Here is a 16,959-nt window from a genome sequence, read left to right as displayed (position 1 = left end):
AAATCCTGGAATTCCCTACCTATAGCATTGTGGGTCAACCCACAGCAGGAGGACTGCAGCGGTTCAAGAAGTTCACCACTACCTTCTCAAGGGCAACTAGGGATGGGCAAGAAATACTGGCCAGCCAGCGATACTCACATCCCACAAATGAATAGAAAAAAAAATTGTGTTTGAGTGAAGATTGCAAGAAGGGGTGTCAGAGCAGGACCGGATATACTTAAAAATTACATATCAACCTGGTGAAGCTACAACAAGGACTACTCACATGCCAAACAACACAAGCAGCAGAGCTAAGCATTCCACAACCAATAGATTAGATCTAAACTCTTAGTCCTGCCACATTCAATCACAGTTGTTAAAAACTCACTGGAGGAGTAGGCTCCACAAATATCTCCATTTTCAATGATGGGGAGCACTGCTCATTATTACAAAAGACAAGGCTGATTCCTTTGTAACAATCTTCAGCCAGATGTGCCGAGTGGATGACGCATATTGGCCTCCTCCTGAATTCTCCAGCATCACAGATGCCAATCTTCAGCCAATTCAGACAATTCAACTCACTTCACATGCTATATAGTCCGAAGATGTTCAGGTTAGGTGGATTGGCCATTCTAAACTCCCCATAGTGTCCAGGGATGAATAGGCTAGGTGGATTAGCCATAGTAAATGCGGGGTTACAGGGATAGGGCAAGGGGCTGGGTTTGTTTGGGATGCTGTTCTGAGGTTGATGCAGACTCAATAGGCTGAATCACCTTTCTGTTTTCTACAGATTCTATGATTCAATGACATCAGCATCTTGGGGGTAACCAATAACAAAGCTGAACTGACTAGCCATATAAATCCGGAGGTTGCAAGAGGAGGACAGAAACTAGGAATCCTGCAATAACTAACCCACCTCCTGATACCCAAAGCCTGTTTACCATCTATAAGGCACAAGCCAGGAGTGTGGTGGAATACTCCTCATTTGGCTGGCATTGGATTCTGCAAAGGACATGGGGCCTAACAGTAATCCAGCAATACTGAAATCCTGTGCTCCTGAACTTGCTACACCCCTAGCCAAGCTGTTCCAGCACAGCAACAACACTGGCAGCTACCCGACAATTTGGAAAATAACCCAGTACATCTTGTACACAAAATGCAGGACAAATCCAACCCAGTCAATTTTCGCCCCATCAGTTTACTCTCAATACCAGTAAAGTGATGGAAAAGGTGTGTCAACAGTGCTCTCAAGTGGCACTTCCTTAGCAGTAACTTACTCACTGACACTCAGTTTGGTTTTCACCAAGGTCATTCATCTCCTGACCATTTTACAGCTTTTGTTCAAGCATAGACAAAAGAGCTGATCATCAGTGGTGAGGTGAGAGTGACTGCTCTTGACATCAAGGCCATATTTGGCTGATCATGACATCAAGTAGCCATGGCAAAATTAGAGTCAACAGGAATTGGGAGAAACCTCTTACCTGGTTCGAGTCAGACCCAGCACAAAAAAAATTGTGTGGTTGTTGGAGGTCAGTCATCTTCAGCTGTTTATCCAAGACCTTGCTTCCATCATAATATCAGAAGTGGGAATGTTCATTGATGATTACTACATATTCCTAAGGATGTCGTGCAGTTTTGAAAAACATCCCATACTTACAAATAGTGTGCAAACCTACCTAGTTTTTACCCCTACTGCTTTTCTTTTAAAACAAAGTATTATCTCTGCAAAGATTTGTCTTTTTAAGTATATGTGTGTTTGGAATTTAAATCCAGGTCATAGCTTAGGTGTCATTTGCTCCAATAATAAGTTTTGCTTATAATAAAATGGGTTATTTTAAGTTCATTAGATAGCCTGGTAAGCATGTCTTTTATTCTGGATAGTAGTACAAAGAGAAGGAATAATACCATTTTGGTAATTGAAGCAACAGATTTACACTAATGGTGTGATTGGTGGAGTATTAGGATGTGACTTTCATTGAATTCCACCCATCACAATTATAACACTGATCAGGTGTTCTTATTTTCTTATTATTGTCCATTCTCTCGAAAATGAAAGGTCTTGGGATATTATGTTAAAGGTGCTATACAAATGCAGGTTGCACCTGTTGCTGTGTGTTGGACAAACTGAATGAGGTTTGTTTCCTGATATTGTACTTTCCATTTTTGTGTTGAAGACTGATGGATGATGTAGGGACACTCTGATTACACATCTCTTGATCCGTGCTTTGATCTTGAGATTTATCCCACACAATTCCTTTGACTTTGGGCCAGAAAGGATACAGATGGAATTTTCAATAAAGTGGGCAACGGAAGATTGGACAGTGAATCATTGGAATATAGTCAATTAATTAGAAAAATATGGTTATGCAATGCACTGGAGAATCAAAGGATTGTTGAAACAATTACAAAAGCGTATTTAATACTCTGGTGGGTTTCCAGTCTTAGTCTTGTTTGCAGAAGCCTTTCAATAATCTCCAAATGGTTGATTCAGTCTCTTCTTCACAGAAGGTGTGTGGAAGACTAAAGTGAAAATAAAGAGGAATAACTTGAGAAAAGGAAGAAATTGATTTGGATTTGAAATAATTAAGCCAAAGTTACCAAATATTCTGAGTTGGGATCTGTTTTGTAACAGTCTTATGACAGAGTGTCGCAGTGGAGGTACTGTACAAGCCTTGGGTTCCAACCCACACTCAACATGTGGTGAATTTATGTTCTGTCTGTTAAAGATTCCAGAGCAATTTGCAGTGATTTGTTATTCACTTGATTTAATCAGGAGCATTCTTGTTTCATTGGAAGAATGTGGGTTCAAGCCTGGCTTCAGAACTGGAGTAAATATTCCCAGCTGGCATTTCAATTAAGTACTGAGGCAGTGTTACTCTGAGGTGGTGTCTTTCAAAGGAAGCTTTAAACCAGAACCTGGCTGTAAGCTCGGGTGGATGTAAAAGTCTAATATTGCCTCTTTGCTTTTCTGTCTGTCAACTCTGAAGTTTAATCTGTTTATTTGTTCCATTATCTATTTATATTGCCTGCCTTTTTGACCTGTATATATGCATTCCAACTCCCCTACTCCATTTACAATCTTGGCACTTTAGATAGGTTCCTTCTAAAGTTACATCATTTGACATCTTTCTGTATGGAACTGCAACTGCCACAATCCAATCCCTATCACCCCACCCTGACCCCTCCCCCCACCACCATCACCCCAACTGTCTCCATTCTACACCCCCTTTCTCCCCGTCTCCTCTTCCTTCCTCCAACCCGGACTCTAATCTCACCATTCTTCACAGAACACAGAGGGAAGCATGCAGAACTCCTCAGAAATCTAATCATATTTGCAAGAAACATTTGAAAGCGTTTTTGTTTGTCATCGAGTTTAGTATTTGAGTGAGTGACTAAGTGAGTTTGGCAAATGGTTATTTTTATGTACAGTTTATAGAAACAATGATTCAAATGTAACATTTCCTGACAAGCCAGTGATGAGGGTACATTCAACAGTGCAATCTGGAGTCCCACACTTTTTTTGTTGTAAGTGAGAAATTGTACATATATTTTGGAAAACAGGATTGCAAGAGGTCTGCAGAGAGATCAGTCATCAAAGGGCAAAATTAGACCTTTCACATATTTCAAGGTTGAGAGTTCTATTGTTGTTAGTTTAAGGGTGTTCTATTAGATTCAGTGCAATCTTCCAGCCCCTCTCTCTATCATATGTCTCTTGCAGGCTCAATGAAGCATTAATTATATGTTACAACTCAGCACTGGCTCAGCAAGCGTTGAGGATATGGCACCACACAGTATGGCTCTGACTGAAACAACCTGACCCCAGCATCACACGTTCATGAGTCATTAAACTGAAGTTTATTTCCATTCAAAGTTTGATTTTATCCACAACAAGATTTCACTATTATACTCCGCTCCACACTCCCCTCCAGCCCCACCACCCCCGGCACTTTTCCCTGCAACCGGAGCAAGTGCTACACCTGCCCCTACACCTCCCCCCTCACCCCATCCCAGGCCCTAAGAAGACCTTCCACATCAAACAGATGTTCACCTGCACATCTGCTAATGTGGTATACTGTATCCGCTGTTCCTGTTGTGGCCTCCTCTACATTGGGGAAACCAAGCGGAGGCTTGGGGACCGCTTTGTGGAACACCTACACTCGGTTCGCAACAAACAACTACACCTCCCAGTCGCGAACCATTTCAACTCCCCCTCCCACTCCTTGGACGACATGTCCATCCTGGGCCTCCTGCATTGCCACATTGATGCCACCCGAAAGCTGCAGGAACAGCATCTCATATTTCGCTTGGGAACCCTGCAGCCCAAGGGTATCAATGTGGACTTCACAAGCTTCAAAATCTCCCCTCCCCCGACCGCATCCCAAAACCAGCCCAGCTCGTCTCTGCCTCCCTAACCATTCCTCCCACCTCAAGCCCCACCCCCGTCTCCTACCCACTAACCTCATCCCGCCTCCTTGACCTGTCCGTCCTCCCTGGACCGACCTATCCCCTCCCTAACTCCCCACTTACATTCACCTTTACTGGCTCCAACCCCGCCTCTTTGACCTGTCTGTCTCCTCTCCACCTATCTTCTCCTTTATCCATCTTCTATCCGCCTCCCCCCATCTCCCTATTTATTTCAGAATCTCCTTCCCCTCCCCCATTTCTGAAGAAGGGTCTCAACCCGAAACGTCAGCTTTCCTGCTCCTCTGATGCTGCTTGACCTGCTGTGTTCATCCAGCTCTACACCTTGTTATCTCTTATTCTCCAGCATCGGCAGTTACTACAGTCTCTTCACTATTATACTGTTGTCAACAGGGCAGTCAGGCGCTACTTATACAGCAATAACCAGTACACTTGTTCATTTTCACTTCCACTAGGGTCACTCCAGACGTTATTGCAGCCTTAGTCCAAATATTGATAAAGAGATGAACTCCAGATGTGAGTGAGAGTGACAGCCCTTGATATCAAGGAACCCCAGCAAAACTGATGTTAGAAGGAATTTGGAAATAACGATCTGTGGTTGGAATCATATCTGGCATATAGGAAGATGGTTGTAGTTGTTGGAGGTCAGTCATTTCAGCTCCAGGACATCATTACAGGAGCTCCAAAGGTAGTGTTCTAGGCCCAACTATTTTCAACTGCTTCCCAAATGACCTTCATATGGTCAGAAGTGGCTGCATTTACTGATGATTGCGCAATGGTCAGTAGCATTTGTAACTCCTCAATTACTGAACAAAACCCTCGCATGTGCAGCAAAACCAAGATTACATTCAGTCCTGTGCTAATCAGTGGTAAGTAACATTCACACCATACAAGTGTCAGGCAATCTATCTCTAACAATAAAGAATCTAACCATCTCCTTTCGCATTCAAGTGTATTATCATAATTTAATCTACCACTAACAATATCCTGGCGTTTATCATTGACCTCAAACATAATTGGACCACAATATAAATACAGTGGCCACAGTAGCAGGCCAGAGATTGGGAGTGCAGTGGCGAGTAATTCACCTCCTGCCCCCTCAAAGCCTGTCTATCATCTACACTGCACAAATCAGGAGTATTATGGAATACACGGCAGTTGCCTGGAGGAACGTAACTCCGAAACACTCAAGAAACTTGACACCAATCAGGACAAAGCAGTCTTCTTGATTGGCAACATCAACCCATCTGTACCATCTACATGATACAATGCTGCAACTTACCAAGGCTTCCATTCACCATCCAGTGATTTATTGCTAAAAAAGAATGATAGGATTCAGCTCTTTGTGCTAGAACAGATTAAGTTGCATGAAAAATAAACTTGAGTGCCTTACCATAGGTTAAACTGGACCTCAGGTTTTAGCTTTGACCTTAAAAATAATTTAAATCAAGACTTTAATCTTTTTCTTTTAGTACTTTTGTTGTAATTTCTGTATTTTTTATTAAATTTAATTTCAAAACAATCCTTTCTGTGTATAACACATCGAAGCAATATATTAAATTTTGAATAATAAACTGATGCTTTATTCATCCTTTCAATTTCCAACAGTTACGGAAACCCACATGGGCTGCTTTCCTTGCAGAAATAACTCAGTTCTCATCTCAAGTTTTGATCTCAAATATTGATTTGTTTCAGCAGATTATATTAAATTTGAAAGACTTGTATTTATGTAGCACCTTTCATGATCAGCCAACACCCCAAAACACTTTCCATCCGATGAAATACTTTTGAAATGTAATCACTATTACAATATATGTCTGAATTTAATCTAGTGACAAAATGCAGAACAGGAGGAAAAGCTTTTTCACACATCAAGTGTTAGGCTTTGAAATGCATGGCCCATGAGAGTGGTGGAGGCAGATTCAATATTCAGAAGAGAATTGCATTATTATCTGAAAACGAGAATTGTGCAGAGGTCCAGGGAGAAAATGCGGGAGAGGACTAAGTTAATTGCTACTTCAGAGAACCAAATACAGGCACAATGGGCTGAATAGCCTCCTTCTGTGCTGTGATCATTCTGTGATATGTGGATTTTTTAAAACAAAATTCACCTTTACATGCTGGTGAGAAGAGAGATGGAAGGATCAATTTCAGAGGTGATATAAAACACGGAGGTGTTGTACGGATGAATAATGACTGAATGTGTCAGGATACATGTTGCAAAGAAACTCCACTTGACTTTGTTTTTAGTTAACTTCCTCTTTACCCACCAGCCCAAATCCCTCTGTAAGAAACTAAAGATCAAGAAAACTCTCCCCAGGTTTAACTGCGAGAGAAAATTGGGTGTTAGTCATAATGGGACTGACTGACAGAATCTCTGCCCCTTATTCAGAAAGGAGGAAGATTGAGGATCTGGAAGCACTCAGGGGTGCCTGATTAAGGATCTCTGATTATTCTTGTCAAATAAATCTATCAAAAAATCATATCCATTTGTATGTGAAAAATACAAAATTACAGTCATATACATTTAAAATCTTATATTTACTTTCTGCACAAGTGTCCACTCCAGGTTAGTTGAATACTATTACCCTATAAAAGCTCTCTGTGTGCGATAAGGATTAACTTCTGTACAGCTTATTCTTTCAAGTGGCAATGTTAATTCACTGCTCAGTTGTACAGTAATTAACATTAAAGTTCGGCAGTAGCTTCCTGGTAATTTAAAGAGGGATTGTGCCTTGGCAATTGTAAGCAGCAGTTTTTACAATGAAAGGACATCGAGTGACAAAATTAGTGATTGTTTGCTGGTAATATACTCATGATGTTTAAAAGTTGCTTTAATCATTTGTCAAGGTTAAACAAAACCAGACATCAATCATTTTCATGGAGAGGTTATTTAAAATCTGATAAGGGTTTAGTTCTTGCATTTATCCAATCTCCAAATTAGGATGCTGTCCCAACCCAATCAAGTATACAAATAGGCCATGATTGCCATGAGATTTCAAACCCATCCTGACATGATAAGCCATAAGCAGTCATGTAGTGACCAACCCACATTTCCCTCTCCCAAGTTTTAGCAAAACAACTGGGAGCAGCTAACTGGAAACACCAGAAAACAAACCAAGACTCTTCTCCTGCAGGTTTCCTTTCCCCAGAATGGGAATGAAGTTTCTATTGGGGAATAAAGCTTTATCAATATATGTTATCCTAGTAACAGGTAGCACAGTGGCTCAGTGGTTAGCACGGCTGCCTCACAGTGCGAGGGACCTGGGTATGATTCCACTCTCGGGTGACTGTCTGTGTGGAGTTTGCACATTCTCCCCGTGTCTGTGCAGGTTTCCTCCGGGTGCTCCAGTTTCTTCCCATAGTCCAAACGTGCTAAATTGTCCATAGTGTCCATGTATGTGCAGGCTGTTTGGATGAGCTGTGGTAAATGCAGGGATAGGGTAGGGGGTTGGTCTGTGTGAGATGCTCTTCAGAGGGTTGATGTGGACTTGAGGGTCTGAATGGCATGCTTCCATACTGTGGTGATTCTATGAAAAACTTTTCTTTTATTAATCAAAACAGCAGTCTTGCTAAAGAACATCCTATGGTTTTTGAGAAAATCTAACTAAACCATAGGTTACCTTTAGGTGATGTTTTAGACTTCCACACTCAGAATTACCAAGGCAGACCTATTAAAAATACCTTCCATTAAAATAAAAGTGTGTTGTGGACAGTTTGTTGATACACTTCTTTGCACATGTTACTACTTTCAGATTAAGCACCAGGAAAAAAATCCTCCAATGAGAGTGAGACTTATCTCACCATCCCCTAACCTATTAATGGAGACCTGAGATTGTAGGGTCAGTCCAACCTGGAATCTGGAAATAAGTCATTGAGACACCTGAACATCCAACAACAGCAGTTCTAAAGAAGATCTTTGCCATTTTCCTTATTTTAATCCTTCTCATTGTAATGTTTGCTGCCATTGCTGTGCTGATTTGTGATATTGCAGCTGATCCCTGGGCAGCAGTTGCACTTGGTTGTGGTGCCTCCCTTCATTGTTTAGTGTGATCCAAGTTGACACTGGAGGAAGGCCATTTGGATAATAGTAGAGTAATATCTGGCTGATGGACTTTAGAAACCAAGGAAGAAATGGAGAGGGAGGGAAAGGAGTGTTTTAAATAGCAGAGTTTCTGATCCTGAATAATGTCAGAATCGACGCAAATCATGTTCATGAATTTACCATCAAAAAGAGTTAACAGCTGGGCTGCATATATATAAACTTCGCCTGGTGCTAATGAACTGCTTTATACGTCAATTCCACCTCTTCCTCTGCACTTCTCTCAGTTGATTACACATGGGCTGAGTCAGTGGAAGTGACTTCAAACAGCTCTGTGTTAACTCATTCCTGTTGAAAATGCAAAGTTGCAGATTTTTGGCATGAAGAATAAAAAAGATTAATATCATTAAATAGTGAAAGATTGCAGAACACTGGGATTAAGGTGTCCTCGTGAATGACTTCCAAAAGGTTAGTATTCAGGTACAGCAAATGATTAGGAACACTAATAGAATGTTATTTAGTGCAAGGAACTGAATACAAAATTAGGGAGGCTGTGCTTCAATTATACAGAGCACTGGTAAGACAGTATCAAGGGTAGTATGCACATTATTGTGCACATTGTTGTCTCCTGATTTAAGGATTTAAGTGCATTGGAGACAGTTTGGAAAAGCTTTACTAGATAACAATGGACAGGTTGGACAGATTAAGCTTGTATCCACTGGCATACAGGGCTTTTGTGCTGTAGTGATAGTGTCCCTGTCCCTAAGCCAGGAGGCTTAGGTTCAAGTCTCACCTATTCCAGAGGTGTGTAACAACATCTCTGATTAGAGAATATATGATCCTGCTTGAGTTCGGAAGAGTAAAAGGTGACTTAATTGAAACCAATCAAGATCTTGAAGGATCTTATAGAGAATATAGAACAACAGGTACGCTGTAAAAATCAGTGGTCATTTAAAACAGAGAAGACGTGAATTTTTTTTATCAGCGATTGAGAGCCCTTGGAACTCTTCTGAAAAGGTGGTGGAAGCAGTGTCCTTGAATATTTTTGAGGCAGAGCTAGATACATTCTTGCGAAGTGAGAGGGTTAAAAGTTATCAAGTATAGGTGGTAATCATAGACTTGAAGTTATAATCAGATCAGCCATTTTATTGAATGGTGGAGCAGGTCTGAGGGGCTGAATGGCCTACTGCTGCTGCTAATTCATGTGTTTGTAAGCTCTCAGCATTATCAGAGACCTGGGCCAAAGCCAAAGACTACACAACACAGTAAATTGCGGCTTGAATCAATTCTGTTGTGGCTTACTTTGCAAAAGTTGTGTTTTGATATTGTATAAAATCTGATAGGCACAGCAGAGGAAGATTATTCAGCCCATCATGCCTATGCTAGCTCTTGGAAAGGGCTATCCACTTAATCTTTCCCCAAAGGCCTGTGAATTTCTCCTTTATGTGTTTATTTTATTTCTCTCTACTTCCACCATTTCAAGTTTGCATTTCAGATCAGAACAACCTGTTTTTTAAATTTTCTCCTCATCCCCACTCTGGTTCTACTATGAACTATCTTAAATCTATGTACTCTGTTATTGACCCTCCTGTGTCTGGAAAGTTTTTCCTTAGTTAATGGATCAAAAACTTTATGATTTTGAACACCTCTATCAAATGACTGCTTAATATTTTCAACTTTCAACACTGCTTTTATGTTGTCTTTATCAAAATAGTCGGTGACTGGAGACATAACACTTTCTTATCAATGCTAGACAGTGATCACATATTCAAGGAGGCTCAAGCAGGACCTCCGTCCAGCACCCCCCACCACCCACCCAGTTAAACCAATCCACATCTTGAAGAGGTACCATTGACCAGAACAGGAACAACCATATTAATATCATGGCTACTACAGCAGGTCAGAGCAGCATCTGGCTCAACCCAAGTTTCCAAATCCTCTTCACAACCTAAAAGACTCAGGTCGGGGTTGACTGGACTCTCCCCACCTGGCCAGCTAGTTACAACCACACAGGAAAAGCTCAACACCATTTACTCCCCATATTTTCCACATCAATCTCAGAGGTTGTCAGCTTTTTAAACACGCTTGGAACAATTTGTCTTATGGAATGGTGTTCATTTAGATTTGGACTCAGACTGGACAACTCTCCTCACTTAGGCTTGGTTTACAATATATTGCCTGCTTCCATTATACTGTGCTTTTACTTCAGATATGGAGAATCTGCAGAATTATATAATTTCTTGTGTCTTTCTTACGTTTCACATCTTTAAACAGAACTGAGGTTGAGTGAAGAGCATCAAGTTCCTTGGAGTGACGATGACTGACCACCTGTCCTGGACTTCCCATGTAGATGCGACAGTCAAGAAGGCACAACAATGCCTCTTCTTCCTTAAACGGCTCAGGTAGTTTGGAATGTCCATAAGGTCCCTCACCAACTTCTACAGATGCACCATTGAAAGCATACTGTCCGGATGCATAACGGCCAGGTATGGCAACTGTTCTGCCCAGGACCGTAGGAAACTACAGAAGGTGGTGTGCACAGCCCAGACCATCACGGAAGCCAACCTTCCATCCATGGACCCCATTTACACGGCTCACTGCTGCGAAAAGGTGGCCAACTTCATCAAAGACCCATCACACCCTGCTAATGACCTCCTACAATCTCTTCCGTCAGGCAGCAGATACAGAAGCCTGAACACATGCTCAAACAGGTTCAGGAACAGCTTCCTTCCGGCCATTATCAGACTGTTGAATAGACTCTAGCCTCAAATAATCTAACCTGCAATGTAACTTGTATGCCTCTAAGTCTTTTTGATCTGTACATCCTTTACTTGCTATGATCTACCTGTACCGCTCGTAAACAAAGCTTTTCACTGCATTTCGTATACGTGTCAATAAAATCAAAAGCAACTTTTGAATTTCCCCAATCCTCAAAACTTTAACTCAATAGATCTCTTTAATAGCTCTTGACTGAATCATAGAAACAGCCCTTCGAGCCTGCTTCCCCATTCAATATGATCATGGCTGACAATCTAACTCTGTACCCTGTTCCCGCTTTCTTCCCATACCCTTTGATCCCTTTAGCCCTAAGAACTGTATCTAACTCCTTCTTGAAAATATTCAATGTTTTGGCCCTAATCACGTTTTGGGGCAGAGAATTCCACAGGCTCACTGTCTGGGTGAAGAAATTTCTCCTCCTAAATGGCCTGCCTGTATCTTTAGACTGTGGCCCCTGAATCCCATATATCTATCACATCCTTGCTCTAATTTAGATTCCTTCACAACCATGACCTCAACTGTTTGCTCAGAGTTACTTGGTTCTGACTAATCCTCTGTGGCAAGATGCTCAGAGCCTGACTTCTCATCCAGTCTGGAGCTTTATCCAATAAAGATCCCACCCTGGTTTGTGACTTTGTGAAGCTGTTATTTGTTGATTACTTGTCTATTTAAGGTAGATTATCTGTATTTGGATGTTATTTCAACTCTTTCCTTCTTTAGTTGTTCATGTGACTCCAGATCCACGTCAATGTGATTGACACTTAACCTCCCTCTGGGCAGTGAATACTGGCCTAGCCGGCAATGTCCACATCATATAAAAAGAATTCTAACAAAACACACCAAGCACTCTGAACACTAACACTTAGCAGCTTCAGGCTCTTAAAACAAAGATTTGTACCACTTCATCAATAGTTACTGCTGATCTCAACTTCCAATCTTTGCACTGTTTACTATCCAACATTCATGTTCTTGTGGACCCAGATTTCATATCAATATTTGACTCCTCCTCAATTTTTAAAACCTTGCAAATTAAACAGATTCAGGCTTTTGATGCAGATTCAGGATCTATTTATTTGTATTTTTCGTTATATTTGAAACACACAGGAGTACAAAAATATATATGATAACCTGGAAACAATCAACAGGGATTATTCAGTGTAAACTAGTCTTCCAGTGTCTCTGTCAGGTCTCGGAGGGTCAGTGTGCAGTGAGAGGCAGTAACCAGCACAAGTCCAATGTAAGCCCCAGCCTATGATGATAGCCACGCTTAGCCAAGGAGTTCTGATGAAGAGTCACCGAACTCAAAACATTAACTAAAAACTGAAAGAACTGCAGATGCTGTTCTAAGGAAGGGTCATCAGACCCGAAACGTTAACTCTGGTTTCTCTTCATAGATGCTGCCAGCCTGCTGAGATTTTCCGGCAACTTCTGTTTTTGTTTCAAAATGTTAACTGTTCTTCTCTCCACAGATACTGCCAGACTGTTAAGTTTTGCCAGCAATTTCTGTTCTTGTTTCAAATATTCAGCATCTGCAGTTCTTTGTTTTATTTCAGTCATGGATGAAAAACACACTCCTGCCTTAAAATAACTTCAAAATAACACTTAAAAAGAAAGTTTCTCAGCCGTGTCACAGAAAGCTATAACTGCCTTCAATCACAAACTGCTTTGAGTAAAATGCAAAGTGGTCAGTAAAACCAACTAGAAATGACACTGAATTCAAACACCAGCTTCAAAGAAATAGGCCAGGCCATAAAATGAGACGTTGAACTGTAAGAGTGCCAGGGTTGCTGTCTGACTGTCCATTAGGTAGTGATAGAATTAGTGAACATATGCTACATCTCAACCATCTGCTCACATTTAGGTGGGAAGCAAAGTGTCGCCTCATTATTTGGAGTGCATCTCATCAAGATGTTTAAAATCTCCTGATAAGTCAATCTCAGTGAGTCATTATTCTGTGTTTTCACAGTCACTGACCCACTCGTACCAATCACAGCCTGCGAAGCTCAGCATTACATATCAACATCACACTGTCTACAACACAAAGAAACTCCTAAAATAAGTTAGACACTCGCCATTTAAAAGTAAGAAAATTGTAGTTGCAGGGACTAAACTAGAAGCCAGTGTTTGAAGGGTAATGCATCACATTGTACACGGGTTATGATGGATTAGATAACAAGGCTTCACACACACACACACACATCATCCCTTCCCTCCATGGAGCTTTCACAAAATGTGCACAGGCTCATGGTATAAATTGCTTTCACTGAAAAGTTTTGTAATTTTAATAATTAAATATTTAGAAATTACCCAGAGTTCCAAACTGTTCAAACACTTCCGTCAAAAACCAAAAAAACAGCAAATAAATTTTCAATACAAGTAACTGAGGTCAAAGTTGAATTGAAGAGGGGTTTGTATTTTTTTTTAACAGCCAGGTATTTTCCTCTCACTTCATTCAGTCTCTGATTACAATTCCAAAAAATATACATATTAGACACAGTTAATTCTTGCTTGGATTTGATTCTCTCTGTCTGTTTCTCCTTACAGTGCTACATCACTGGCTGAACAGCTGTGAAGTACAAAGGAGCTGATAATCTTTCCTTGGGCTAACCACTAGGCCCAGTGGTGAGGTAACTGATTCAGTGAAAACTGACACTGGAAGGATATCCACTCTTGCTTAATCACAGAATCTTGCCCAAGGAAAATTCTGTTAATTCAAAGATCAGGTTCAGCTGAGTCAGTTCCTTAGCACTGACAGCTGAAATAGACCAAGAGAAAGTAAAATGCATGTTAAAATCCTGTAGACACTCAATCTCTTTGCCCCATTTTGTCCCTCACCATTCTCCAGCCACGGCCAGAGAAACACCCTGTTGGCCTACCTGCAGCGTGCTTTTCCAGCAACTTCTGTTTGTGTTTCTCCTCAGACTGGGCAACAGCAGAAACCTTGACTATCATCTGGGGGATGAAATGGGGAACTGCCTGGGATCACTGTCTCCCTGACAATGGTATGCAAACATTTCGACACCAATCCATGACTTACATTTTGACCAGATGTACAAGGATTAGTTACCAAAAGCCACTATCCTAGAGACGTCTAGACAGTTCTGGGTGAGATCTACATGCTCAATTACCAACCCCGCTCCTCCCTCCTCCCCCCACCCCACACCCCCCACCCCCACCAACCAACTCTCCAAACTGGCAATGCAACTAATAGCAAGAAATATGAAAACAAGAGGCCTCTCTAAAATTAGAATCCATTTCCCTATCTGGTGTCAGTTACTGTGGTGCTTTACATAGCTGAGTGATCAGAATTGTAGCTTGGACTCAGTAGCGATGGTGGTTGGATTGCCAGTGTGAATTAGAGCCTTGACTATAAGATTCATATGGCCCCTGGTGCTGAACTGAAGAGTGACTGTACCCATGGACTCTCCCACGCCACTGACGCTCATTGGACCAGTTGCGACTGTCATCCTGTCTTCTGTATGGTTGAAAATCTCGTGACCTAGAAATAAAAACAAAAAATCTCAAACTGATGTTTGATTCTGACTTTACCGACTGTGGAATGATTTAATTATTTCATGTAGGACCGCAAAAGAAGAAAATTTGCAAATGCTGTACTTGTATTAATTTATCTAAGTCTTACATATGACAATCATTACTCCCAAAGTTATTGTTGCCGATTCAATATCATAGAACATAGAACAGTACAATATCACCCAAGTTATTCCTTGCTTGTGACCAGATTCATCTCTGAGATATACATGAGCAGATTGAGAATGGAGAGTTCTGCACACATTTGTGAAATAATTCCCCTGGTCAATCTCAAACTATAATCACTGTCTGAGCCTACTCTATAACCCAGTCCCTGATTTCAGTAGGTATTTCCTCTTCCACCAATGTTGTTACAAGTTCTTTTTACCTATTCTGTATCTTATATAAAATAATCATATGTGGTTATGCTTAAATCCCATTCCTGATGAGATGCTGCTGGTACTGTTAAATCTATATCTTCCTCTGAAACAATAGTTTCTAATTCCCTAACTATTTCCAACATACTCAGTAGTGTAATAGAAACAAAATAATTACTAGCAAGGGTAGCCATTTGGCCTGTCAAGCCTGCTCCAACATTTATAAGATCAAATCCCGAATCTGTAGTGTTGCATATTTGTGTTTATTGAAAGACCACCTGGTTAAAACCAAAACAAAAATGTCAATTAAATCAGATTACTGGCTGGGATCTGATTTACTCAATCGGCTGGAATTCTAACATTCTGATACCTCTAGACTCCTTTGCAGATCAAAAATTTGATAACTCAGACTCAGAGATTCTCAGTATGTTCATATAAAGTCTCGACAAAGGTCTGCAGTTGCTCTTTACCTGCGGTTACCACCAGTTCGGATTCTCCAGTCCTCTACAATCGGTGGTGGATCAGGTGGTGACTTCAACACTTCCTGATACTCTTTGTCAGCTGTAGTGAATCGATGAGCAAACATTTCCTCATACTTGGGAACAGTTTCTGCTTCACTAGTCATTCTGGGAAACGAGAGAAGAGAAAATGAGCAAGAGAACTTCAGAAGCAGGTTCCATTTACCTTAAAATGAGACCTTCCATACACTAAAGGTGGACAAAGAGATTCTTTCAATACTCAGCCACGGAAAACCTAACTTCCAATTTCAAGCAAATTTCAAACAGCTAAGAGTCTGCCAAATAGCTCCAAAATAATAGGTTGAAGGTAACCAGGAAGGGTTTCCAGACTGGCTAATAAAATCAAAATACGGCAGATCCGGAGATCTGAAATATAAGCAGAAAATACGGGTGAAACTCAACAGGTCTTGCAGCACCTGCAGAAAGCAACAGAGTTAAAGTTTGGACTCTGATGTGACTCTTTGCTGAAATTCTGAGTTCCAAAGAATTGAATAATATTGGACACTAAACATGAAATCCATTTCTGTCTTCACAGATGCAGCCAGACCAACAAAATTTCTCCAGCTCATTTCATTCTCAAACCGGAACCAAAACTGATGTTTGCTATGAGGCAATGACACACATAAGGAAAGGATCAACCAAGACAGTAAAAGATAAGAGAATGAAAACACACTGGCATTTCAAGAGAACAACAAAACCACTGTGTTCAGAAAGAAACTTCATATCCAACTCAATCTGGTTAGACCTTAAATAGTTATGTTTTACTTTTATTCATTAACAGGATGAGGGCATCGCTGGCTAGGCAGCATTTATTGTCCATCCCTAATTGCCCAGAGGGCAGGTCAGAATCAGCCACATTGCTGTGGGTCTGGAGTCACACATAGGCCAGACCAGGTAAGGATGGCAGTTTCTTTCCCTAAAGGACATTAGTGAACCAGATGTTTTTTTTTCCAACAATGGATTCATAGTCATCATTGGATTGTTAATTCCATTTGTTTTATTGAATTCGAATTCTACCATCTGGCTGTGGCGGGATTTAAACCTGGCTCCCCAGAATGTTATCTGAGTCTCTGTATTAACAGTCCAGTGATAATACCACTAGGCCATCGCCTCCCCACTGTGCCTCTTGGATGTGATCTGGTGGGTGATAATTCCCTTCTGGAATTAAAGTCATGGCTTTAAGTCCATCCACAGAGAATTCAACACGAATTATTGACAAAAAATTCAACGTGGGACTGAAGGTCACGACTGGCAGAGTACTCAATTGTACTGTCGGAGGGTCAGCGCTGAGGGAGCGCCGCGCTGTCGGAGGGTC

The 16,959-nt window shown here is 41.0% G+C and overlaps 1 protein-coding gene across 2 annotated transcripts in view; it reads right to left on the bottom strand.

The window, feature by feature from the left end:
* Positions 1-1,811: 1,811 nt before the first annotated feature.
* Positions 1,812-16,959, bottom strand: part of LOC109917586 (RNA guanine-N7 methyltransferase activating subunit-like) — a 15,469-nt gene continuing 321 nt past the window's right edge. Inside the window, exons 2-4 of one of the 2 annotated variants that reach the window (XM_048615840.1) lie at positions 15,597-15,752; positions 14,637-14,720; positions 1,812-2,499 (exon numbers count right to left, since the gene is read on the bottom strand). In XM_048615840.1, the coding sequence (XP_048471797.1) occupies positions 2,421-2,499; positions 14,637-14,720; positions 15,597-15,752 (319 nt within the window). In that variant the 3' untranslated portion in view covers positions 1,812-2,420. Of the gene's footprint in view, positions 2,500-12,266; positions 14,721-15,596; positions 15,753-16,959 lie in introns of those variants that run through there. The other variant, XM_020517425.2, reaches the window with a different exon arrangement.

The sequence above is a fragment of the Rhincodon typus genome, chromosome 33 (assembly GCF_021869965.1).
Source record: "Rhincodon typus isolate 14 chromosome 33, sRhiTyp1.1, whole genome shotgun sequence".
Taxonomy (NCBI): Eukaryota; Metazoa; Chordata; class Chondrichthyes; order Orectolobiformes; family Rhincodontidae; genus Rhincodon; species Rhincodon typus.
Note: the sequence above shows the minus strand (reverse complement) of the source record. Positions and strands in the feature narration are given on the sequence as shown.